This window comes from Neoarius graeffei, chromosome 19 (assembly GCF_027579695.1).
Source record: "Neoarius graeffei isolate fNeoGra1 chromosome 19, fNeoGra1.pri, whole genome shotgun sequence".
NCBI classification, from domain to species: Eukaryota; Metazoa; Chordata; class Actinopteri; order Siluriformes; family Ariidae; genus Neoarius; species Neoarius graeffei.
The window spans coordinates 39,666,272-39,688,844 of NC_083587.1; the positions used below are offsets into that span (position 1 = coordinate 39,666,272).

At 42.7% G+C, this 22,573-nt stretch overlaps 2 protein-coding genes across 4 annotated transcripts in view; one reads left to right on the top strand and one right to left on the bottom strand.

The window, feature by feature from the left end:
- The window catches only part of LOC132867264 (protein disulfide-isomerase TMX3-like), a 57,348-nt gene extending 45,192 nt beyond the window's left edge, over positions 1-12,156 (bottom strand). For both annotated transcript variants that reach the window (XR_009650727.1, XM_060900062.1), the window contains exons 1-7: positions 12,066-12,156; positions 11,774-11,834; positions 8,200-8,239; positions 7,045-7,168; positions 4,514-4,559; positions 945-1,025; positions 295-394 (exon numbers count right to left, since the gene is read on the bottom strand). Coding sequence is in view for 1 of the 2 variants with exons in the window: in XM_060900062.1 (XP_060756045.1) it covers positions 295-394; positions 945-1,025; positions 4,514-4,559; positions 7,045-7,168; positions 8,200-8,239; positions 11,774-11,834; positions 12,066-12,105 (492 nt within the window). In the remaining variant the exon portion in view is untranslated. The remainder of the gene's footprint in view (positions 1-294; positions 395-944; positions 1,026-4,513; positions 4,560-7,044; positions 7,169-8,199; positions 8,240-11,773; positions 11,835-12,065) is intronic.
- A 6,132-nt stretch (positions 12,157-18,288) lies between these two features.
- Positions 18,289-22,573, top strand: part of lztfl1 (leucine zipper transcription factor-like 1) — a 38,031-nt gene continuing 33,746 nt past the window's right edge. For both annotated transcript variants that reach the window (XM_060900064.1, XM_060900065.1), the window contains exon 1: positions 18,289-18,500. In XM_060900064.1, coding sequence (XP_060756047.1) covers positions 18,498-18,500 — 3 coding nt within the window. In that variant the 5' untranslated portion in view covers positions 18,289-18,497. The remainder of the gene's footprint in view (positions 18,501-22,573) is intronic.

A 22,573-nucleotide genomic window follows, 5' to 3' on the forward strand; every position in this document is an offset into this window, starting at 1 on the left:
TCAAATTAAATAGCTTCCCAGCCAGAGAATGGCCTGATATTTTGTGAGATATTACAGAAATAAACACATCACAATGACCAAATTTCAGAGGGAACCAAATTTCACCCATTTTATGAAACTGAAAGGTTGTCTAGCTTTAAACTTCTTGTTTTGCTCCCATTCCCACACAATACCATGACAACATAATAGCAGTAAATAAATTATTTTCAGTGTCGGTGGGAATGGGGTATTTGTGCATGTTTGTGTGAAGGTAAGTCTTGAGATTAGCTTAATTGTGCGTGTACTTGGGCTTACCTTGAGTGGCGACTCTCCCCCTATGTACACGAACAGTACATTATGCCTCTTCAAGATGTGCTCAAACATCTGTCTGCTTGGGAGCGACCGCACAGAGGGCCTTTGTACAGAAACAAATAAGACACTCGTTTTTCACTTAAGCCACCTAACAGAAAATGATCTAGACAAAGAAAACAACAGCTGGCTCCAGATGTCTACATATTGTTTCCAGACAGTGCTAACTTGTAGACACTGTGAATCTTTCCAGCGTCTGTCTACAGAGCTCTACTGACAGGTAGTGGGCATTCGAGAAAGCTCTGATATAAAACAAGAGAGCTGCAATTCTGGGTTTAATATAATTAGGGAGGCTGACCTGAACATTTCTGAATAGTAAACTCGTCTGTCCTTGTACAACTGTGGACACACTTCCGTTTCTCAGGAACGAGGTGGATGGCAAACATTGATACTGATGTATTTAAACTCGCAAATTTAAAAAAAAAAAAAAAAAAACCCTGGTCCACAGTGTCAGAGCTAATGTCATTACAACAAAATCATTTACAAAAATCCTACCATCCTTCAAATAACTAAAGCAAAAATGTTGCCTGAGAGCAACAAATTAAAAGAATAGTAATCATGAGATTATAAGGTTGATTAAGGCGCGAACATCTCACCCAGCTACTCTGCTAGCAAACTCAATGATGTCATCTTTGGTCCTGGGTCCTTTATAATTATAAGCAAGCTCCCCCTTCAGTCTGAGAGAGAGAGAGAGAGAGAGAGAGAGAGAGAGAGAGAGAGAGAGATATTGATTTAAAAAAATATATGTATCTGTCTTTGTTCCACAGTTGATATCACAACTCGTACCTCAGAACTGAGGGGGAAAAAAAAAAAAAAAAAAAAAAAACAAGATCAACTGTGAGCTACTGCTCTCGCTTATCAGAATACAAGCAATCGAAGGAATAGGACACTATGAATGTTGACTTCAACAAATAATTAACCCTGAAACACGTAAGTAAAGAGCAGTGTCTCTCCCCAGGGATTTCAAATAGCATCCTGGTAAACTTATTTTGAAATGGCATTTTGCTTCTTGAAAAGGCGTCAAAATCCACGCTATATGTTTCGCAAATACATTCAGTCGGTAAACAGGAAGTCGATGTGCGACAGACCTGAAAATGGTATACACGGTACAGAACCCCAAGCTGAACCTCAGTACCAAATATCAAGCAGCTGTGATTTGTAGTTGCTGAGAAAAATCTTACAAAAGTTTTGTAAATCCACCCTATAGGTTTCGTAAATACATTCAGTCGGCAAACAGGAAGTCGATGTACGACAGATCTGAAAACGGTATAGAACCCCAAGCTGAAGTTTGGTACCAAGTGGCTGTGATTTGTGGTTGCTTGGAGAGAAAAAAAAAAAAAAGGGTGCTTTGGAAGGACGGAGATACGGACAGAGGTAAACCAGTATTACACCCCCACCCCCCTTTCAGAGCAAGGGTATAATAAAAAATAACCAGTAGACACTTTATATATAACCACTCAGGCCTAGTTATTTTAACATGCCATTTCATGCAGGAACAACATTCATGCATTTTCTTCTTCTAGATTAGAATAAGGCTTGAGAGACATTAATATATTAACATATGTAACATCGATATCGGCGGCACGGTGGTGTAGTGGTTAGTGCTGTCGCCTCACAGCAAGAAGGTCCGTGTTCGAGCCCCGTGGCCAGCAAGGGCCTCTCTGTGCGGAGTTTGCATGCTCTCCCCGTGTCCGCGTGGGTTTCCTCCGGGTGCTCCGGTTTCCCCCACAGTCCAAAGACATGCAGGTTAGGTTAACTGGTGACTCTAAATTGACCGTAGATGTGAATGTGAATGGTTGTCTGTGTCTATGTGTCAACCCTGTGATGACCTGGCGACTTGTCCAGGGTGTACCCTGCCTTTCGCCCGTAGTCAGCTGGGATAGGCTCCAGCTTGCCTGCGACCCTGTAGAACAGGATAAAGCGGCTAGAGATAATGAGATGAGATCGATATCAAACAAACAAAGGTCACAAGCAGTAATCTGCAGGAGCCAAGCACCATGTGCAGATCGCACCTCGTATAGCTAGCTCTTGCCAAGTTGCACAACACACTAAAGCAACCATAGAAGAACATACTGTTCAAGTTCTCTCTTAGTAGCTCAATGCTAAAAGATGTACACTGTGTATAGGCTGCAAGCTGATTGGCGATTTGTGTGAAATTGCACTGTGTGGCGGTGGGGGGAATAGACCCCTTGCACTGATGTCACATTAATGTTAGCAACCGTCGCTACCCTATACCTGGGGGACAAGCAAACTTTGTTTACATACTGAAGCCAAGCGGAGATATCCGGCATCTGTTGCTGTTGTCCGAAGAAAACTACAGCTTTAAAAAAAAAAAAAAAAAAAAAAAAAAAAAAAAAGCTCTACTACCGGATTACTTAGATAATCTTAGTCAGAAAGACGCGAAGGATAGATATACATGGAAATTAGAGTTTATTAGCAGTTATGATCCGTACAAAATTCCTTGAAACAACTGGAGTGATGGTGCAAATTTGTGGCCTACCGTAGCATTAGTGTTAGCTACATGTTGGAAAAGACCTTCTTCCCTCCCCCCAAAGTGTCCTGACATGGAAGAACAGTTTAAATAAATAAATAAATAAATAAATAAAACATGCTACAAAAGCAAGAAAATATCATCTTTGTGTCAAGACTTTTTTCCCCCTGACATCAGCTTTTGGGAACAGAATGTTGTGAAAGCTGAAGCATTTACTCTCAAAAAGACTCCAACCTGAACTGTGGGCTGGATGGTATTCCCACCCCTCCATGTCTCAACAACCCCAAGGGCATCTAGTTACACAACTATTTGCACTCCATCATTTACACAGTGAAACTTATTGTTAAAACAATACCTGAAGTGTTATTTGTAAAATAAAAAAAAAAAAATCTTGCTCTAGATTTTCAAATATTGTAAGATTTTATTTTAATTTTATCTAATAGCAGATGGTACAGTAATTACAAACTAACAGAATCACCACATTCCAGCTGTAGCTATAGTCATATCGTAACTGTAATCACCCTTGCAATAATAATTTCAATAAACGGTTAATGTTCAGTTCCCTCTTCATTTATTCTCGATTCAAAAGGCACAGCTGAGTCACACAGGTTGAGAAGTGTGGAATGGACAGTAACAATTTTATCCAAAATAGTTTTCCTGCCTTAGTCGATTTATTTCCGTCTCGCATGCATGCGGCTGTTGTAAAGTTCAGTGCGTTTGTGTAGAACTCTCTCGAACCGTGGGTTCATTACTACACTCTAGCTCCATGGTGACATTTTGCACAGGACTGGGTTCCTCTGATCACAGAAACAAAGCTCCAGCGCTCTCTGCTCTTAATCTTTTCTGTTCTTTCAGGATATATTGTGCGAGACTAATAAAATGTGACCGAATTTAACGAAATTGCAATATGTGTAGTACCGACATATAAAAGAATCCTACCAAGTTTCATGAAATTCCTCCAAAAATTGTGATAGTTGATTTCAGAAGGTGCGCACCCTTCCCGGGATGGACGAATGGAAATCGCCACGACATAATCCCCCTTCGGGCCTTTCGGCCAGCAGGGGATAATGAGAGTAGTCTTTCTAAACTAGAGAACAATGGGTCTGGCCCACAGAGCCTTGTAATCCAGATAGAAAGATAACCGTGGCCACAGAGACAGGAATCCGAGCACCTTCTGCTGCTCCACAGACAGAAAGCCTACGGGAATCCTAACACATTCTGATGCTCTAAACAGCAAGCTAGAGGCATAAAATAATCTCTCAGTTGCTGGTTTGTTCTAGGGGTGTTCGTGGATAGAGATATTCGTTGAAATGCATGTATTTTGTGATATATTCTGTTAGAGCTGTGCACACACTGACGGCCTACCAATATAAGGCTTGCTGAGAAATGCACTTCTAGAGGTTTAGCACAGGAATGTGAGCAATTCACCAATTATTACAAGGAATGGCAGAGAAAATCAAAATGTCTATGTGAATGCAGCCTGATAGAGGACTTCCATTTTACTCTTAAAATACAACCTATAGATTTAAATTAAAGCTAGGATGAATTTCTTTACACAAACACCAATACCGCACATATATTCAATGATGGAATCAGGGTAGACCTACTATTACTGAAATGTCATGCTATGCAGCCACATTTAAAACCACACTCAGTTTTACTCGGAATACTCACAGTTTTATTGTGGGATATCCTCGTACTCCATACTCAGAAGCTATGCCTGTAATATTTAAAAAAAAAAAAAAAACAGTTCAAGATCGCATCATTTAAAACATACCTACAGCATGTGCAACAGTTTGTTTTAGGTCATTTAACCCAATGAACGCCAAGTTATTTTTAGGGTATTCACACTATCTCTGACCGCGAGTTGGCCTAGTGGTTAGCGTGTCTGCCTCTCGATCAGAAGATTGTGAGTTCTACTCGAGGCCAGGTCATACCAAAAGACCATCATAAAAATGGTACCTACTACCATCTGGCAAGGCACGCTGCAGTACAGATGCGAGTAGGGAAGTCAAACTCTTACGGTTAACCCCCCCCACTGTAACCCTAGCTGTTTCGGCAAGAAGCCAAGAGCTATCGAAATGGAGATCGGTGCCGCACCCATAAACCTTAAAGAACTGGTTAGTACTGGGACAGAAGACTGCCTGGGAAGACCATATTCTGGCATGAGAGTGACTGACACTACCTTTACTTTTAAGCTTCATTATAAATGGCCAGCCATGCATGCTATACATTTTCTTCAGAACAGTCTAGGCTCTCCAGATGTTCCATCATTTGACATAATACTTGCACTTTTTTTTAAGTATTCTTTTATTTTTAATTTTTTTTTCACCCTTAAAAAAATGTATTACGGTACTTCACCATAAAATGCTGGCAGTAGAGATATATTTTCATATTTTTGTAGGGGACACTGTCTGGAATCTGACAATATTAGAATCATGATGGCGAGATATTGCACGTCTGAGAAATTTGTTTAAAAATAAATAAAATGTGCTTAGTGCCTAACAGAAATAGATCTAATTGTTTTACATGCTGTGAAATTATTGGTCATTATACTAGTGCATCTCAAACAATTAGAACATTGTAAAAGTTACATTTTTTTTTTCATAATTTAAATCAAAAGGTAAGCTTTCATTTATTCTATATTCATTACATGTGAAGTGAAATATTTCAAGCCTTTTTGTTTGAATTTTGATGATTATGGCTTATAGCTCATGAAAATAAAAAATCCAGGATCTCAAATTATGAGAATATTTCCTCAGATCAATTACAAAAAAAAAGATTTACAATACATTCCAGAAACTTCTGTATGTTCATTTATACCCTCAATACTTGGTTGGGGCTCCTTTACCACGAATTACTGCATCAGTGCAGCATGGCATGGAGGCGATCAGCCTGTGGCACTGCTCAGGTGTTACTAAAGCCCAGGTTGCTTTGATAGTCGCCTTCAGCTTGTCTGTATTTTTGGGTTGGTGTTTCTCATCTTCCTCTTGACAATACTCCATAGATTCTCTCTGGGGTTCAGGTCAGGCAAGTTGGCTGGCCAATCAAGCACTGTAATATATCATGGTTAGCAAATATTATTAACCATTTGGTAGTGGTTTTGGCACTGTGGGCAGGTGCCAAGTCCTGCTGGAAAAGGAAATCGGCATCTCCATAAAGCTTGTCAGCACGAAGTGCTCTAAAATCTCCTGATAAACGGCTGCATTGAATTTGGACTTGATAAAACACAGTGGACCAACACCAGCAGATGACATGGCACCCCAAACCATCACAGACTGTGGAAACTTCATCCTGGACTTCAAACACCTTGGATTCTGTACCTCTCCACTCTTCCTCCAGACTCTAGGACCTTGATTTCCAAATGAAATGCAAAAAATTTACTTTTATCTGAAAAGAGAACTTTGGACCAGTTGTTTCTCTCCTTAGCCCAGGTAAGATGCTTCTGACGTTGTCTCTGGTTCAGGAGTGGCTTGATATTAGGAATGGTGACAGTTGTAGCCCCTTTCCTGAAGACGTCCGTGCGTGGTGACTCTCACCCTGCCAGGCTAGGATTTACAAGTGTCCCCCCAAGTGGTTTCCTAAATCCTTAACAAGCTGCCAACACTTGCCCACAGTATCCTGAGAGGTAGACAGTTTTTCCAGGCTTGTGTGCATCTCAGAGTTTATAGCATTAGCTTGTCTCTTCTGCAACTTGATCATGGTTCGACAAATTCACTCAAAACTGAAATTCCGGAGTGAACCGATGCCCTGTTCCTGGAGTTTTCTACAGTGCACTTCCGTTTGATGGTGTTCTGTGATGCACTAATGAATTACACCAATTTTAATAAAGATACTCCATTTGTAATTGACAATAATGGAATCATTCTTTCTTGTGTTTAAAGCTAAAAGAAAAAAAAAAAAAACGTCACTTGAACCTCTTGTCAAGCCCAGACCGAATTTGTTGTACGTCACTCTGGTTAAGTGCGTATGCTAAATGCCTGGAATATAATGTAATGTTCACCTGTCAGTGGTCATAATGTTATGGCTGATCCGTATATACGGAATCATCATTGTAACCAGCAGATAAACCGATTGGTTTGGAATTGATTCAAACAGGGTCAAGCTCCAGCTATTTGTTGGTTTATCAAGAATCTGACAAACAGGATGAGGTTCAACAAAAAAAAACAAAAAAAAACGAGAAATAAATTATAACCCAAAATTACCAGAGTATGCAGTGGCATCCATCTTTCCCACTCGAACTGGTGATCCAGAGTTCTTTAGCTCAGCTCCTACCTCATACCATATGGGTTCCAGCTTCTTACAGTATCCACACCAGGGAGCATAAAACTGCAACACAACACACAGAAGTGATTAGTACAACTCAAAGTGGAAGACATGTACACTGGTTAGGTTTGAAATACTTAAGGCCCGGTCCCACAATACCGATAACTATAAATAAATGGGTCCCCTGCAGTTAACGTGGTTGGTGGTCACACCAGACCGATAACAATACCTAAAGCCCAGGTCTGCGTTTATCCGTATTGGTGAGATTGCTCCTGGAGAGATTTTTCCAGGCCTGGACCTGATCCGATAAAACATCTGACCAATCAGGTAATTGTTTACATGTGATGTTGTCTGAGCACGTGCTTTTTTTTTTTTTTTCACCCCCAGGGCATCTTTCTACATCCTTGTTGTATCATGAAGTCACGGAATATGAATTTACGTAAAAAAAAAACCCATAATACAAAGCACAGATCTTTTATTGACGGATGTGTGATATTTTCCGTGAAATATCAATAGTACAACAGAGAATCTTAGGGGCGTTCTCTCCAGGCATTTTAGCAGCGCTAATGTTAGTTTGTTCCTGAACATGACGTATGAACAAGTGAACATGCATTCTCTTGCACGAAATTAGTATAAAAATAAATGTGGATATAAATATCTTATGCCAAATTATGGCAGCAGGTTACAAAAAAAAAAAGAAATAAAGTCAGAGTCCTTGTCTCCAGTTTATGAGTCTGAATTCAGTTAATGCACGAGTCCGAGTCATCAATGCTCAAGTCCAAGTCAAGTCACGAGTCCTTAAAATTAGGGCACGAATCAGACTCGAGTACTAAAAGCCTGCTAGTAACCATTACTGGACTTCCTTTACTGTTTCTTGCCGCTTGGGAACAGACTGAAAAAGCACGGCAAATGACTGGAGGAGTCCAGGGTTTAAACCTCGCACATCCATCATGTCCCTTTCACTTAACACCAACAGGCCGACACACATGACCTATCTTTCATCTAAATCGCCAGAGTATGACTCCTCATTCTATCAAGCAGCACTTCCACCTCCAGTTTGAAGCACAATGTGCATGTGGAAAAGAAATACTCACATCCACGAGCCAGATATCATCCATTCTGTTGTCTCTGAATCTACAGAAGGGATATAAACGTAAGCACAATGCACACATTCAAGGTAAAAAACAAATAAATATATTCTCTATATGGAATGGCGCAGACAAACTCTTCCATCTTGACTTGATCAGCATGGTTTGGCATCTTAACAGCAAATAAGCATGGGCAAAGCTTGGCAAAATATTCAGACTCATCTCATTATCTCTAGCCGCTTTATCCTTCTACAGGGTCGCAGGCAAGCTGGAGCCTATCCCAGCTGACTACAGGCGACAAGCGGGGTACACCCTGGACAAGTCGCCAGGTCATCACAGGGCTGACACACAGACACAGACAACCATTCACACTCACGGTCAATTTAGAGTCACCAGTTAACCTAACCTGCATGTCTTTGGACTGTGGGGGAAACCGGAGCACCCGGAGGAAACCCACGCGGACACGGGGAGAACATGCAAACTCCGCACAGAAAGGCCCTCGCCGGCCATGGGGCAATATTCAGACTGAAATCATAATTTTGACCATTCTGTAGTTTGGATAGAAGGAAACAAACATCACAGATAAAAGTGAAGATGGTTTGCTCATGATAGAAATGTACAAATTATCATCCTGCTGAAAGAAAAAAAAAAAAAAAATCAGCTTTGTCTGTTCAGCTACCTGCCAGAATATAGTCTGAGCTGGTCAAACTGGGAGACCATCTTTACCTGCTGCTGATTGTTGGCAGAAAGGAAACCGTTCCTGAATTACTAGTACTAACGCTACAGCATACACAAGCTATTTTTAAGAAAATACCACAGCAGTACGAACATGAAATTATTATTTTAATCAGACAGGTCTTGACTAGGCAGCACGGTGGTGTAGTGGTTAGCGCTGTCGCCTCACAGCAAGAAGGTCTGGGTTCGAGCCCCGTGGCCGGCGAGGGCCTTTCTGTGCGAAGTTTGCATGTTCTTCGCGTGGGTTTCCTCCGGGTGTTCCGGTTTCCCCCACAGTCCAAAGACATGCAGGTTAGGTTAACTGGTGACTCTAAATTGACCGTAGGTGTGAATGTGAGTGTGAATGGTTGTCTGTGTCTATGTGTCAGCCCTGTGATGACCTGGCGACTTGTCCAGGGTGTACCCCGCCTTTCACCCATAGTCAGCTGGGATAGGCTCCAGCTTGCCTGCGACCCTGTAGAACAGGATAAAGCGGCTAGAGATAATGAGATGAGATCTTGACTAACTATTCAAGTAATTTACTAGCTGACAAAGATGGTCGACCAGGTTTTTCAGCAGGACAGGTGAGTATAGTCTGAGTGGGTGATAGCAATGACTGGGATTAGTGAGCTCTACGGAAAATCTGGACAGCTCATTGGCCAGTCAAAGTGAAGCGATCTGGCCGCCATATTACCACACACATCACATCGGATCGGTCCGGTCATATCTCTGCCTAGGAAACTACACAAGACTGGACATGTTATTCATCTTTTGAGAAAAAAAAAAAAACCCACAAACTGGACATGTTATTTATACGTGTGTGTATGCATGTGTGAGAATGGTTGATTTTTGTGGGGGTGTTTGTGTTTTAATCATAATGTACCGTATTCAATACATTTTATCATCATGGATACATTCAGGAAGATTACTGCAGACATTATTATTATTTTTTCAACCAAATAGAAAACCTATAGACAATGCATGCATAACAGAGAAGGAAACAAAGTGTACATTCCAACATGAAAGAACAATTCTGGTTTCCACAGAGATGGAGACAGCATGTGGGTCAGGGTCCATAAAAGTGACATCATTTCCTGTTGCCCGGAGGCCATGAACCCTCATACTGTTCCAGATGAGCAATAAAAAATAAATAAATAAATAAAACCCATTCTACTGCAAAGAATGGAATGAAATGAAACTAAATCATGCAAATAATGGATGGAAGAGAGAGAGTTATACGCAGATAAATTAACTATTTAGAAATAGATACCAATCCGTAGTATAGTTACAAATTACATATAAACAATCATCAAAAAATATGAAAATTAAACAAGTCTTAAATTAATTACAACTTACTGCAGAATTATCACAAAACATTATTCGAATACTCCATGTACAGCACCACAGCCTGGACTCGAACAAAATCACTTGAGTCAAAGCTCAATGGGACATACACGCACATGCTGTGAGCCATATTAAACATCTCATTTCTTCAGAGCTAAATAAGAACTTGCTAGTGAATTGTTTCTTTGGACCCCCCCCCCCAAACATGGCCATCTTCGTGTGGGTCGTCCCATGACAAAATATATCGATCAACTCTGTTCAGGCACTAGGTGCCAACCAACCAATCTCCCAGCAATGATGATGGATGATGTTGGACGGGTCAAGTTTATCAGAGTCCGCTCAACTAATGATGATGATGAAACATTAAAATTTGAAACATAAAAATTTGACATAAATTTCAAGAAAGCCTAAATACCATCAGGCAATATCTATTTATAACTACAAACGGAAAGGAAGAAATATACGAAAGAAAAAAGATACACTGTATAAGAGAAAAACTGAAATGATCTCGATAAAAATTATTGAAAAAATGATCAGAGACTGAGATGGCACGGTGGTGTAGTGGTTAGCGCTGTTGCCTCACAGCAAGAAAGTCTGGGTTCGAGCCCCGTGGCCGGCGAGGGCCTTTCTGTGTGGAGTTTGCATGTTCTCCCCGTGTCCACGTGGGTTTCCTCCGGGTGCTCTGGTTTCCCCCACAGTCCAAAGACATGCAGGTTAGGTTAACTGGTGACTCTAAATTGACCGTAGGTGTGAATGTGAGTGTGAATGGTTGTCTGTGTCTATGTGTCAGCCCTGTGATGACCTGGCGACTTGTCCAGGGTGTACCCCGCCTTTCGCCCGTAGTCAGCTGGGATAGGCTCCAGCTTGCCTGCGACCCTGTAGAACAGGATAAAGCAGCTAGAGATAATGAGATGAGATCAGAGACTGAACTGGAAAAGGAAAAAAGAATAACAGTGAAGAGGAGCACTATAAGAAGTTGAGTAAATAATTGGAGGTAATGAAAGGGAGGAGTCAGGAAATAGCTTTTTGGGGGCAAATTTGGCCGGATATGACGCGTAAACATAAACCAAATACATGTGATGGGTGTGGTCAAATGGTCTGGTCACTCGTCTGTACAGCCAATGAGCATCCAGATATTTTACACAGAGATCAGTAGGATGCTTCTAACTTGATCATTTTTATTTATGCTTGCTGCAGTTAAGTTGCCATTATCAACTAGCATCCTGCTTAAATTATAGGTAAACGAGTTAAAGGAGATAATAATAATAATAATAATAATAATAATAATAATAATAATAAACAGAACACACAGCTCATCAGAGTCTCAGTGCACACACTTCCTGGTTCCTGTCAATGAAAAAACACCGGTCAAGCGCATCTGCTGCCGGAAAAAGCCGAACTCCGGTGATCCGTGAAATAAAATGTAATTTTTAAAGCACTCAGGTTTAGTAAACATTTTAATGCATGAGTTAGTCTGACTAAAGCGTCTTTAGAATCGGAAATGAAGCAAATGTTGACTTACGTGCCATCGAGGTCCTCCACAAATGCAAAAACCGCTGAACTTAGAAGGACCGTGGTGATAACTGGAGGAGAAAAGATGCGGTTAAAATCAAGCAATAAAGCAAAGCATCCAAATCAGACCGGCCGCCTCCAGTGCCTCAGTGTGCTAGCACAACAAACTCACTCCACAGCACAGAGCACACACACCAGCTAAACTACCAATGCCATTAAAGACGCCTGTAAACAAACCCAGAGCTGTACATTAACAAATAACATTCTGACAAACCAGGGCAATGTTTATAATGTGTGTATACCTCCACACGAAAGAGTTTTCAGCTCTTTCACTTGTGCCATGTTCGGCAATGAAAAGCATCAAACAGGAAACGCTCGCAGAGACAGTGGACTTGTGCACATGCGCAGTAACAGGACTGTGTGGGGCTGCGTCCGAATACCCATACTTCCACACTAATAGTACGCAGGATGGAGGGTGCCTGAGGAGTTAGGAGGCATTTAATAGTAGTCGAACGGTACCCGGATACGGCTCATCCGGGTACCGGTTTATATATATATATATATATATATATATATATATAATTTCATCTCATTATCTGTAGCCACTTTATCCTTCTACAGGGTCGCAGGCAAGCTGGAGCCTATCCCAGCTGACTATGGGCGAAAGGCGGGGTACACCCTGGACAAGTCGCCAGGTCATCACAGGGCTGACACATAGACACAGACAACCATTCACACTCACATTCACACCTACGGTCAATTTAGAGTCACCAGTTAACCTAACCTGCATGTCTTTGGACTGTGGGGGAAACCGGAGCACCCGGAGGAAACCCACACGGAGAACATGCAAACTCCACACAGAAAGGCCCTCGCCGGCCCCGGGGCTCGAACCCAGGACCTTCTTGGTGTGAGGCGACAGCGCTAACCACTACACCACCGTGCCGGTTGTGGGCAAATAGACTGCACAAAAGAGTCTTGTTTGGGAGATCTATGGTTCCATTATAGTTATCTCTCATTATCTCTAGCCGCTTTATCCTTCTACAGGGTCGCAGGCAAGCTGGAGCCTATCCCAGCTGACTACGGGCGAAAGGCGGGGTACACCCTGGACAAGTCGCCAGGTCATCACAGGGCTGACACATAGACACAGACAACCATTCACACCTACGGTCAATTTAGAGTCACCAGTTAACCTAACCTGCATGTCTTTGGACTGTGGGGGAAACCGGAGCACCCGGAGGAAACCCACGCGGACACGGGGAGAACGTGCAAACTCCACACAGAAAGGCCCTCGCCGGCCCCGGGGCTCGAACCCAGGACCTTCTTGCTGTGAGGCGACAGCGCTAACCACTACACCACCATATATATATATATATATTAGTGCTGTCAAAAATGTCGCGTTATTAACGCGTTAACTTGACTCAATTTTAACGGCAATAATGTTTTTATCGCGAGATTAACGCTCTGTGACATGATGCCACGCCACGCCCCGCACAGCCAGAGTCCTCTGCCCTCCCCCGAAGAGCCACGGTGCTCGGCTTAGGTTTCGTTTCCCATCGGCGGCTCCAGCCCCACTTTGCAGTGGCTGTGACAAAACGTGTTATCACCGGCGCGGGAACAGGGGGTGCGGGGGTGCGGCAGCACCCCCTGGTGGTGGACCCTCAAAACTGACATGAACATAAAACAAACTTACGTGAAAATATATTTGTTTATTTATTTGTTTTCATTTGGCTCTGCTGATTTTATATGTCATGTTTTAGATGTAGGATGATGAGGGCTACATTTTAGTTATTTAAAAAAGGATTTAATTAAAACTTATAACTTAATATGTAGCCTAGTGGACCATCAGAATTTTTTTTGTCGTGACGTTGACGTTCAGCTTTTCAGCGCACGAAATTACAACAGGAAGCGAGTACGAGTCGACCGTCTGTAGAAAAGAGTAAGAGTTAGTTAGTTAGTTAGTTGATACTTAATAGTTGCTATGTCTCAGAAGAGAACCGTGTGGATTTAAGTGGAATAATTGCGAGAAGTCATATGATCAAGACAGCGTTTTAAGGTAAGGCCATTTGGTTATTAATTGCCCGCTGTGTCGTGTTCACTTGAGCCTATTTGGTATGCCTTGAACAAGTGCAGGTGTTGCTAGCATCGTGCTTTGAAGTTGACTCAGATGTAACTACAGTCTTAAAAAATGTTCATTTAAAACGGTGTGTCCATGCTCATCATGTTTTACTTTTACTTTTCTTAATGGAGAGTGTGAAATACCGCTGCATCACTTTTATGAGTGATTTTTGCAATAGAACACTAAGTTAGTGTCACTAACCCATAGTAGTAGGATGAGTGGGTTCATGGATTTCGGTCTGTTGATTGAGAGAACCATGGTGTTTGTGTTGTTCCAGTGAGAGTGTTGTTCTGTTTCGTGTGTGTGTGTGTGTGCGTGCGTGCGACTAACTACTGTATTTGAAATGCACACTCGCTTGACTGGATCTGGGTATGTAAGGCTGTAATCGGGTGGAATCTGCGTCTCCTTCAGTTTATCTAGAGCAGATGTAAAACCTGCGACTGTTAAACCACAGCTGTGCGCTTCTGCTTCTAAAATAACCTGTCCTTCGTAATCGTGTTAACTGAGAATTGTCATTGACAGACAGGCTTCAGATTCTTCCGTCATCACTCAAAAAAAAAAAAAAACGTCGTTTTTACGGATTAGGCCTATAAGTAGTAGGCAGTTTAATGAAATATTGCAATTGCAAGCTTAAAAGGATTTCGGACGCCTGATTGGTTAAAATGCAGGAAATTGCATCTAAGAAATACAAAATTTTCTGGGGGAGGACCCCCAGACCCCCCTTCAAAAAAATGTCCCAGGTCACGTCACAGCACCCCCTGCCGACAATGTCTTCCTGCGCCGCTGCGTGTTATGCTCTGCAATAAAAAAACAAACAAACAAACAAACATTGGTACAAACAGGGGCGGCACGGTGGTGTAGTGATTAGCGCTGTCGCCTCACAGCAAGAAGGTCCTGGGTTCGAGCCCCGTGGCCGGCGAGGGCCTTTCTGTGTGGAGTTTGCATGTTCTCCCCGTGTCCGCGTGGGTTTCCTCCGGGTGCTCCAGGTTCCCCCACAGTCCAAAGACATGCAGGTTAGGTTAACTGGTGACTCTAAATTGACCGTAGGTGTGAATGTGAGTGTGAATGGTTGTCTGTGTCTATGTGTCAGCCCTGTGATGACCTGGCGACTTGTCCAGGGTGTACCCCGCCTTTCGCCCGTAGTCAGCTGGGATAGGCTCCAGCTTGCCTGCGACCCTGTAGAAGGATAAAGCGGCTAGAGATAATGAGATGAGATGGTACAAACAGTGTTCGGAATATGCCGATATTTTCAGGGGGTCCCTTTTTTTTCCCTTGGGGGGGTGCTTGCGCTTGTCTCAGAGCGCGGATCTCCATCGCACACTCACTTCGGATATGCAGATGCTTCCCGTTACACACGATTGCTATGTCAATAAACATCATTTTGCCAATATTTTAGAGACTCCCCAACATTTCCCAAATCATGTTTTCAAGGGATCTCATGTCTGTTTCAGGGGATCTCGGATCCCCGAGTACCCCCGTAGTTCGAACGGTGAGCAAGCCCATTCACTTTTTTATGCTGATAAGAGAATTACAATGGTTTTTCATGTGACAAAAATGTGCGATTAAATTGCAATTAATCGCGAGTTAACTATGACAGTCGCGACATTAATCGCGATTAAATATTTTAATCGCTTGACAGCACTAATATATATATCCATCCATTATCTCCAGCCGCTTTATCCTGTTCTACAGGGTCGCAGGCAAGCTGGAGCCTATCCCAGCTGACTACGGGCGAAAGGCGGGGTACACCATAGACATATAAACATAGAAGCCGCATTGAGCTGGTGGCCCGTTGCTGGGATACGTCAGAGTGTCCGCCATATTGGATGTGGCAAATCTTCCCCGTAAACCAATGCAAGTAAATGGACTGAACGTCATAAAGCCCCTTTCTACAATAATATTTAACTCGATGCCTTTTATTCACCCATTAAGACACACCCATATATATTTGGGAAACAAACAGGCATCAAAACAACATGTATAACTTTTAATGTGATGGTGTGCGAAACACCCGTCACGTTTGAGCAAACAGACCGGTCGCTCATATGTTCATACATGCAGCATCAGCATGCATTAAAACCCTAAATGCCAGCGATATTTTTTTGGGGGAAAGAGATGGTCTCTTCCTCTCGTTGACCTGTTCGTCCAGTAACCTCATTCACAGAAGAGTCCACATTGCAATAATTAATATTGGCTAACGGTATCCAGACATCTATAGAATAAATGCCCAATACTCGTCATAGTAGCCTATATTTATTTTCTATACATAGCTCGGAGCGAGGCAACAGTCATGCCAGTTTACGTTTATTACAGTCTTATGTATTTATTAATACAGTCTTCTGACACCATGTATGTCCTTGGCTTAATGGGTACTTTTGTAGCCTTTGGTGGCATTTTAAAGTTGCTTTCTAATTCAGACTGACAAACACACCAGCGGCATTACTGTCAGCTGAAGCCCTGTCAGCTGAAATGCCATTGGGGGCTTCGCCCAGCCCCTGTACACTGCAAACTAGCGACAGATACACGATAGATAGCTCAGGTAAGCTAATCAGTCAGCATACCGTAGCAAGCTACCAAAACCTGAGGCCACAATAACCAACCTACAAGACTGAATATGATAAATGATGGAAATGGTGGAAAAACTGGAAATAGTGAATGAAAATAAAAATTTACTGTTTTATTTATTTATTGAGTCACCACACGGCGGCACGGTGGTGTAGTGGTTAGCACTGTCGCCTCACAGCAAGAAGGTCCGGGTTCGAGCCCCGTGGCCGGCAAGGGCCTTTCTGTGCGGAGTTTGCATGTTCTCCCCGTGTCCGCGTGGGTTTCCTCCGGGTGCTCCGGTTTCCCCCACAGTCCAAAGACATGCAGGTTAGGTTAACTGGTGACTCTAAATTGACCGTAGGTGTGAATGTGAGTGTGAATGGTTGTCTGTGTCTATGTGTCGGCCCTGTGATGACCTGGCGACTTGTCCAGGGTGTACCCTACCTTTCACCCGTAGTCAGCTGGGATAGGCTCCAGCTTGCCTGCGACCCTGTAGAACAGGATAAAGCGGCTAGAGATAATGAGATAATAATAATAAATGAGAACACTGTTTATTATCCCAGCAATAATAATAATAATAATAATAATAAGAAGAAGAGGCAAAATAAGAAGAGAAGGAGAACAACAACAATAATAATAACAATAGCAATAATAAGAATAATAACAACAATAATAAATGAGAACACTGTTTATTATCCCAGCAATAATAATAAGAAGAAGAAGCAGAGGAAGAAGAATAAGAGGCAAAATAAGAAGAGAAGGAGAACAACAACAAGAATAAGAACAACAATAACTAAAAAAGCACTTGGAGAGCGCAGACCTCCGCCAAGAATCCTTCAAAAAAATCCAGGATCCAGAAGGTGATCCGGATCACCGCCAAAATTTAATGAATTGTTACTTGTGCCCAGTCACATCTCTGGAAAAAAAATTTCAGAGCAATCCGTTCATAACTTTTTCCGTAATGTTGCTAACAGTCAAACCAACCAACAAACAAACAAACCAACACTACTGACAACATAACCTCCTTGGCGGAAGTAATAACAATAAGAATAACAACAACAATAATAAATGAGAACACTGTTTATTATCCCAGCAATAATAATAATAAGAAGAAGAAGAAGAAGAAGAGGGAAAATAAGAAGAGAAGCAGAACAACAATAATAATAATAACAACAATAGCAATAATAATAATAATAACAATAATAAATGAGAACACTGTTTATTATTCCAGCAATAATAATAATAATAATAATAATAATAATAATCAGAGGAAGAAGAAGAAGAGGCAAAATAAGAAGAGAAGCAGAACAATAATAATAATAACAATAGCAATATAATAATAATAATAATAACAATAATAAATGAGAACACTGTTTATTATTCCAGCAATAATAATAATAATAATAAGAAGAAGAAAAGGCAAAATAAGAAGAGAAGCAGAACAACAACAATAATAATAATAACAATAGCAATAAGAATAACAACAATAATAAATGAGAACACTATTATTCCAGCAATAATAATAATAATAATAATAATAATAATAATAAGCAGCAGAGGATGAAGAAGAATAAGAGGCAAAATAAGAAGAGAACAACAACAATAATAATAACAACAATAACAATAATAAATGAGAACACTTTATTATTCTAGCAAGAAGAAGAAGAAGAGGAGAAGCAGAGGAAGAATAAGAGGGAAAATAAGGAGAAGCAGAACAACAATAATAATAATAACAAAAATAGCAATAATAATAATAATAATAAAACCTTTGCCCTCTACAACTTCTTCGCGGATGTGTTCAGCGCTCTGTGCTGCCTGCCCTGATGCAGCGCCCCCTACTGTCTCTGTGGTAGCGGTGCAGTGACGCCGTTCCGTTGCCAGGAGCCGTTTAAACAGCCTGAGGGGAAACACAGTGAGATAACGGAGTTAATTCACATTCACTAAAATCGGCTCTGGAACGAAATAATCAGCTAGAATCCACGGTGCAGTGCCTGATTGTCCCCCGTGCTGTAACACTAGTTTACACTCTGACGTCGATTTTTTCTGCATAAAGTCGCCTTTTCATATTGCTCCCATGGTAAGTAGCTAGCTTAGCTCCGGGAGGCTAGCGAGCTCACTGCATTACTGAGACTGGATGGTGATCTCAGAGTGAGGAGTGAGTTCACTGCATTACTGAACTGCTAGTTACTGAGACTGGATGGTGATCTCAGAGTGAGTTCACTGCATTACTGAACTGCTAGTTACTGAGACTGGATGGTGATCTCAGAGTGAGGAGTGAGTTCACTGCATTACTGAACCGCTAGTTACTGAGACTGGATGGTGATCTCAGAGTGAGGAGTGAGTTCACTGCATTACTGAACTGCTAGTTACTGAGACTGGATGGTGATCTCAGAGTGAGGAGCGAGCTCACTGCATTACTGAACTGCTAGTTACTGAGACTGGATGGTGATCTCAGAGTGAGGAGTGAGTTCACTGCATTACTGAACTGCTAGTTACTGAGACTGGATGGTGATCTCAGAGTGAGGAGTGAGTTCACTGCATTACTGAACTGCTAGTTACTGAGACTGGATGGTGATCTCAGAGTGAGGAGTGAGTTCACTGCATTACTGAACCGCTAGTTACTGAGACTGGATGGTGATCTCAGAGTGAGGAGTGAGTTCACTGCATTACTGAACTGCTAGTTACTGAGACTGGATGGTGATCTCAGAGTGAGTTCACTGCATTACTGAACTGCTAGTTACTGAGACTGGATGGTGATCTCAGAGTGAGGAGTGAGTTCACTGCATTACTGAACCGCTAGTTACTGAGACTGGATGGTGATCTCAGAGTGAGGAGTGAGTTCACTGCATTACTGAACTGCTAGTTACTGAGACTGGATGGTGATCTCAGAGTGAGGAGCGAGCTCACTGCATTACTGAACTGCTAGTTACTGAGACTGGATGGTGATCTCAGAGTGAGGAGTGAGTTCACTGCATTACTGAACTGCTAGTTACTGAGACTGGATGGTGATCTCAGAGTGAGGAGCGAGCTCACTGCATTACTGAACCGCTAGTTACTGAGACTGGATGGTGATCTCAGAGTGAGGAGTGAGTTCACTGCATTACTGAACCGCTAGTTACTGAGACTGGATGGTGATCTCAGAGTGAGGAGTGAGTTCACTGCATTACTGAACCGCTAGTTACTGAGACTGGATGGTGATCTCAGAGTGAGGAGCGAGCTCACTGCATTACTGAACTGCTAGTTACTGAGACTGGATGGTGATCTCAGAGTGAGGAGTGAGCTCACTGCATTACTGAACCGCTAGTTACTGAGACTGGATGGTGATCTCAGAGTGAGGAGTGAGTTCACTGCATTACTGAACTGCTAGTTACTGAGACTGGATGGTGATCTCAGAGTGAGGAGTGAGTTCACTGCATTACTGAACCGCTAGTTACTGAGACTGGATGGTGATCTCAGAGTGAGGAGTGAGCTCACTGCATTACTGAACTGCTAGTTACTGAGACTGGATGGTGATCTCAGAGTGAGGAGTGAGTTCACTGCATTACTGAACCGCTAGTTACTGAGACTGGATGGTGATCTCAGAGTGAGGAGTGAGCTCACTGCATTACTGAACCGCTAGTTACTGAGACTGGATGGTGATCTCAGAGTGAGGAGTGAGTTCACTGCATTACTGAACCGCTAGTTACTGAGACTGGATGGTGATCTCAGAGTGAGGAGCGAGCTCACTGCATTACTGAACTGCTAGTTACTGAGACTGGATGGTGATCTCAGAGTGAGGAGTGAGTTCACTGCATTACTGAACTGCTAGTTACTGAGACTGGATGGTGATCTGAGAGTGAGGAGTGAGTTCACTGCATTACTGAACCGCTAGTTACTGAGACTGGATGGTGATCTCAGAGTGAGGAGCGAGTTCACTGCATTACTGAACTGCTAGTTACTGAGACTGGATGGTGATCTGAGAGTGAGGAGTGAGTTCACTGCATTACTGAACCGCTAGTTACTGAGACTGGATGGTGATCTCAGAGTGAGGAGTGAGTTCACTGCATTACTGAACCGCTAGTTACTGAGACTGGATGGTGATCTCAGAGTGAGGAGCGAGCTCACTGCATTACTGAACTGCTAGTTACTGAGACTGGATGGTGATCTCAGAGTGAGGAGTGAGTTCACTGCATTACTGAACTGCTAGTTACTGAGACTGGATGGTGATCTGAGAGTGAGGAGTGAGTTCACTGCATTACTGAACCGCTAGTTACTGAGACTGGATGGTGATCTCAGAGTGAGGAGTGAGTTCACTGCATTACTGAACTGCTAGTTACTGAGACTGGATGGTGATCTCAGAGTGAGGAGTGAGTTCACTGCATTACTGAACTGCTAGTTACTGAGACTGGATGGTGATCTCAGAGTGAGGAGTGAGTTCACTGCATTACTGAACTGCTAGTTACTGAGACTGGATGGTGATCTCAGAGTGAGGAGTGAGTTCACTGCATTACTGAACCGCTAGTTACTGAGACTGGATGGTGATCTCAGAGTGAGGAGCGAGCTCACTGCATTACTGAACTGCTAGTTACTGAGACTGGATGGTGATCTCAGAGTGAGGAGTGAGTTCACTGCATTACTGAACTGCTAGTTACTGAGACTGGATGGTGATCTGAGAGTGAGGAGTGAGTTCACTGCATTACTGAACCGCTAGTTACTGAGACTGGATGGTGATCTCAGAGTGAGGAGTGAGTTCACTGCATTACTGAACTGCTAGTTACTGAGACTGGATGGTGATCTCAGAGTGAGGAGTGAGTTCACTGCATTACTGAACCGCTAGTTACTGAGACTGGATGGTGATCTCAGAGTGAGGAGCGAGCTCACTGCATTACTGAACTGCTAGTTACTGAGACTGGATGGTGATCTCAGAGTGAGGAGTGAGTTCACTGCATTACTGAACTGCTAGTTACTGAGACTGGATGGTGATCTCAGAGTGAGGAGCGAGCTCACTGCATTACTGAACTGCTAGTTACTGAGACTGGATGGTGATCTCAGAGTGAGGAGTGAGTTCACTGCATTACTGAACTGCTAGTTACTGAGACTGGATGGTGATCTCAGAGTGAGGAGTGAGTTCACTGCATTACTGAACTGCTAGTTACTGAGACTGGATGGTGATCTCAGAGTGAGGAGTGAGTTCACTGCATTACTGAACTGCTAGTTACTGAGACTGGATGGTGATCTCAGAGTGAGGAGTGAGTTCACTGCATTACTGAACTGCTAGTTACTGAGACTGGATGGTGATCTCAGAGTGAGGAGTGAGCTCACTGCATTACTGAACCGCTAGTTACTGAGACTGGATGGTGATCTCAGAGTGAGGAGTGAGCTCACTGCATTACTGAACCGCTAGTTACTGAGACTGGATGGTGATCTCAGAGTGAGGAGCGAGCTCACTGCATTACTGAACTGCTAGTTACTGAGACTGGATGGTGATCTCAGAGTGAGGAGCGAGCTCACTGCATTACTGAACCGCTAGTTACTGAGACTGGATGGTGATCTCAGAGTGAGGAGTGAGTTCACTGCATTACTGAACCGCTAGTTACTGAGACTGGATGGTGATCTCAGAGTGAGGAGCGAGCTCACTGCATTACTGAACTGCTAGTTACTGAGACTGGATGGTGATCTCAGAGTGAGGAGTGAGTTCACTGCATTACTGAACTGCTAGTTACTGAGACTGGATGGTGATCTCAGAGTGAGGAGCGAGCTCACTGCATTACTGAACTGCTAGTTACTGAGACTGGATGGTGATCTCAGAGTGAGGAGCGAGTTCACTGCATTACTGAACTGCTAGTTACTGAGACTGGATGGTGATCTCAGAGTGAGGAGTGAGCTCACTGCATTACTGAACTGCTAGTTACTGAGACTGGATGGTGATCTCAGAGTGAGGAGCGAGCTCACTGCATTACTGAACTGCTAGTTACTGAGACTGGATGGTGATCTCAGAGTGAGGAGTGAGTTCACTGCATTACTGAACTGCTAGTTACTGAGACTGGATGGTGATCTCAGAGTGAGGAGTGAGTTCACTGCATTACTGAACTGCTAGTTACTGAGACTGGATGGTGATCTCAGAGTGAGGAGTGAGCTCACTGCATTACTGAACCGCTAGTTACTGAGACT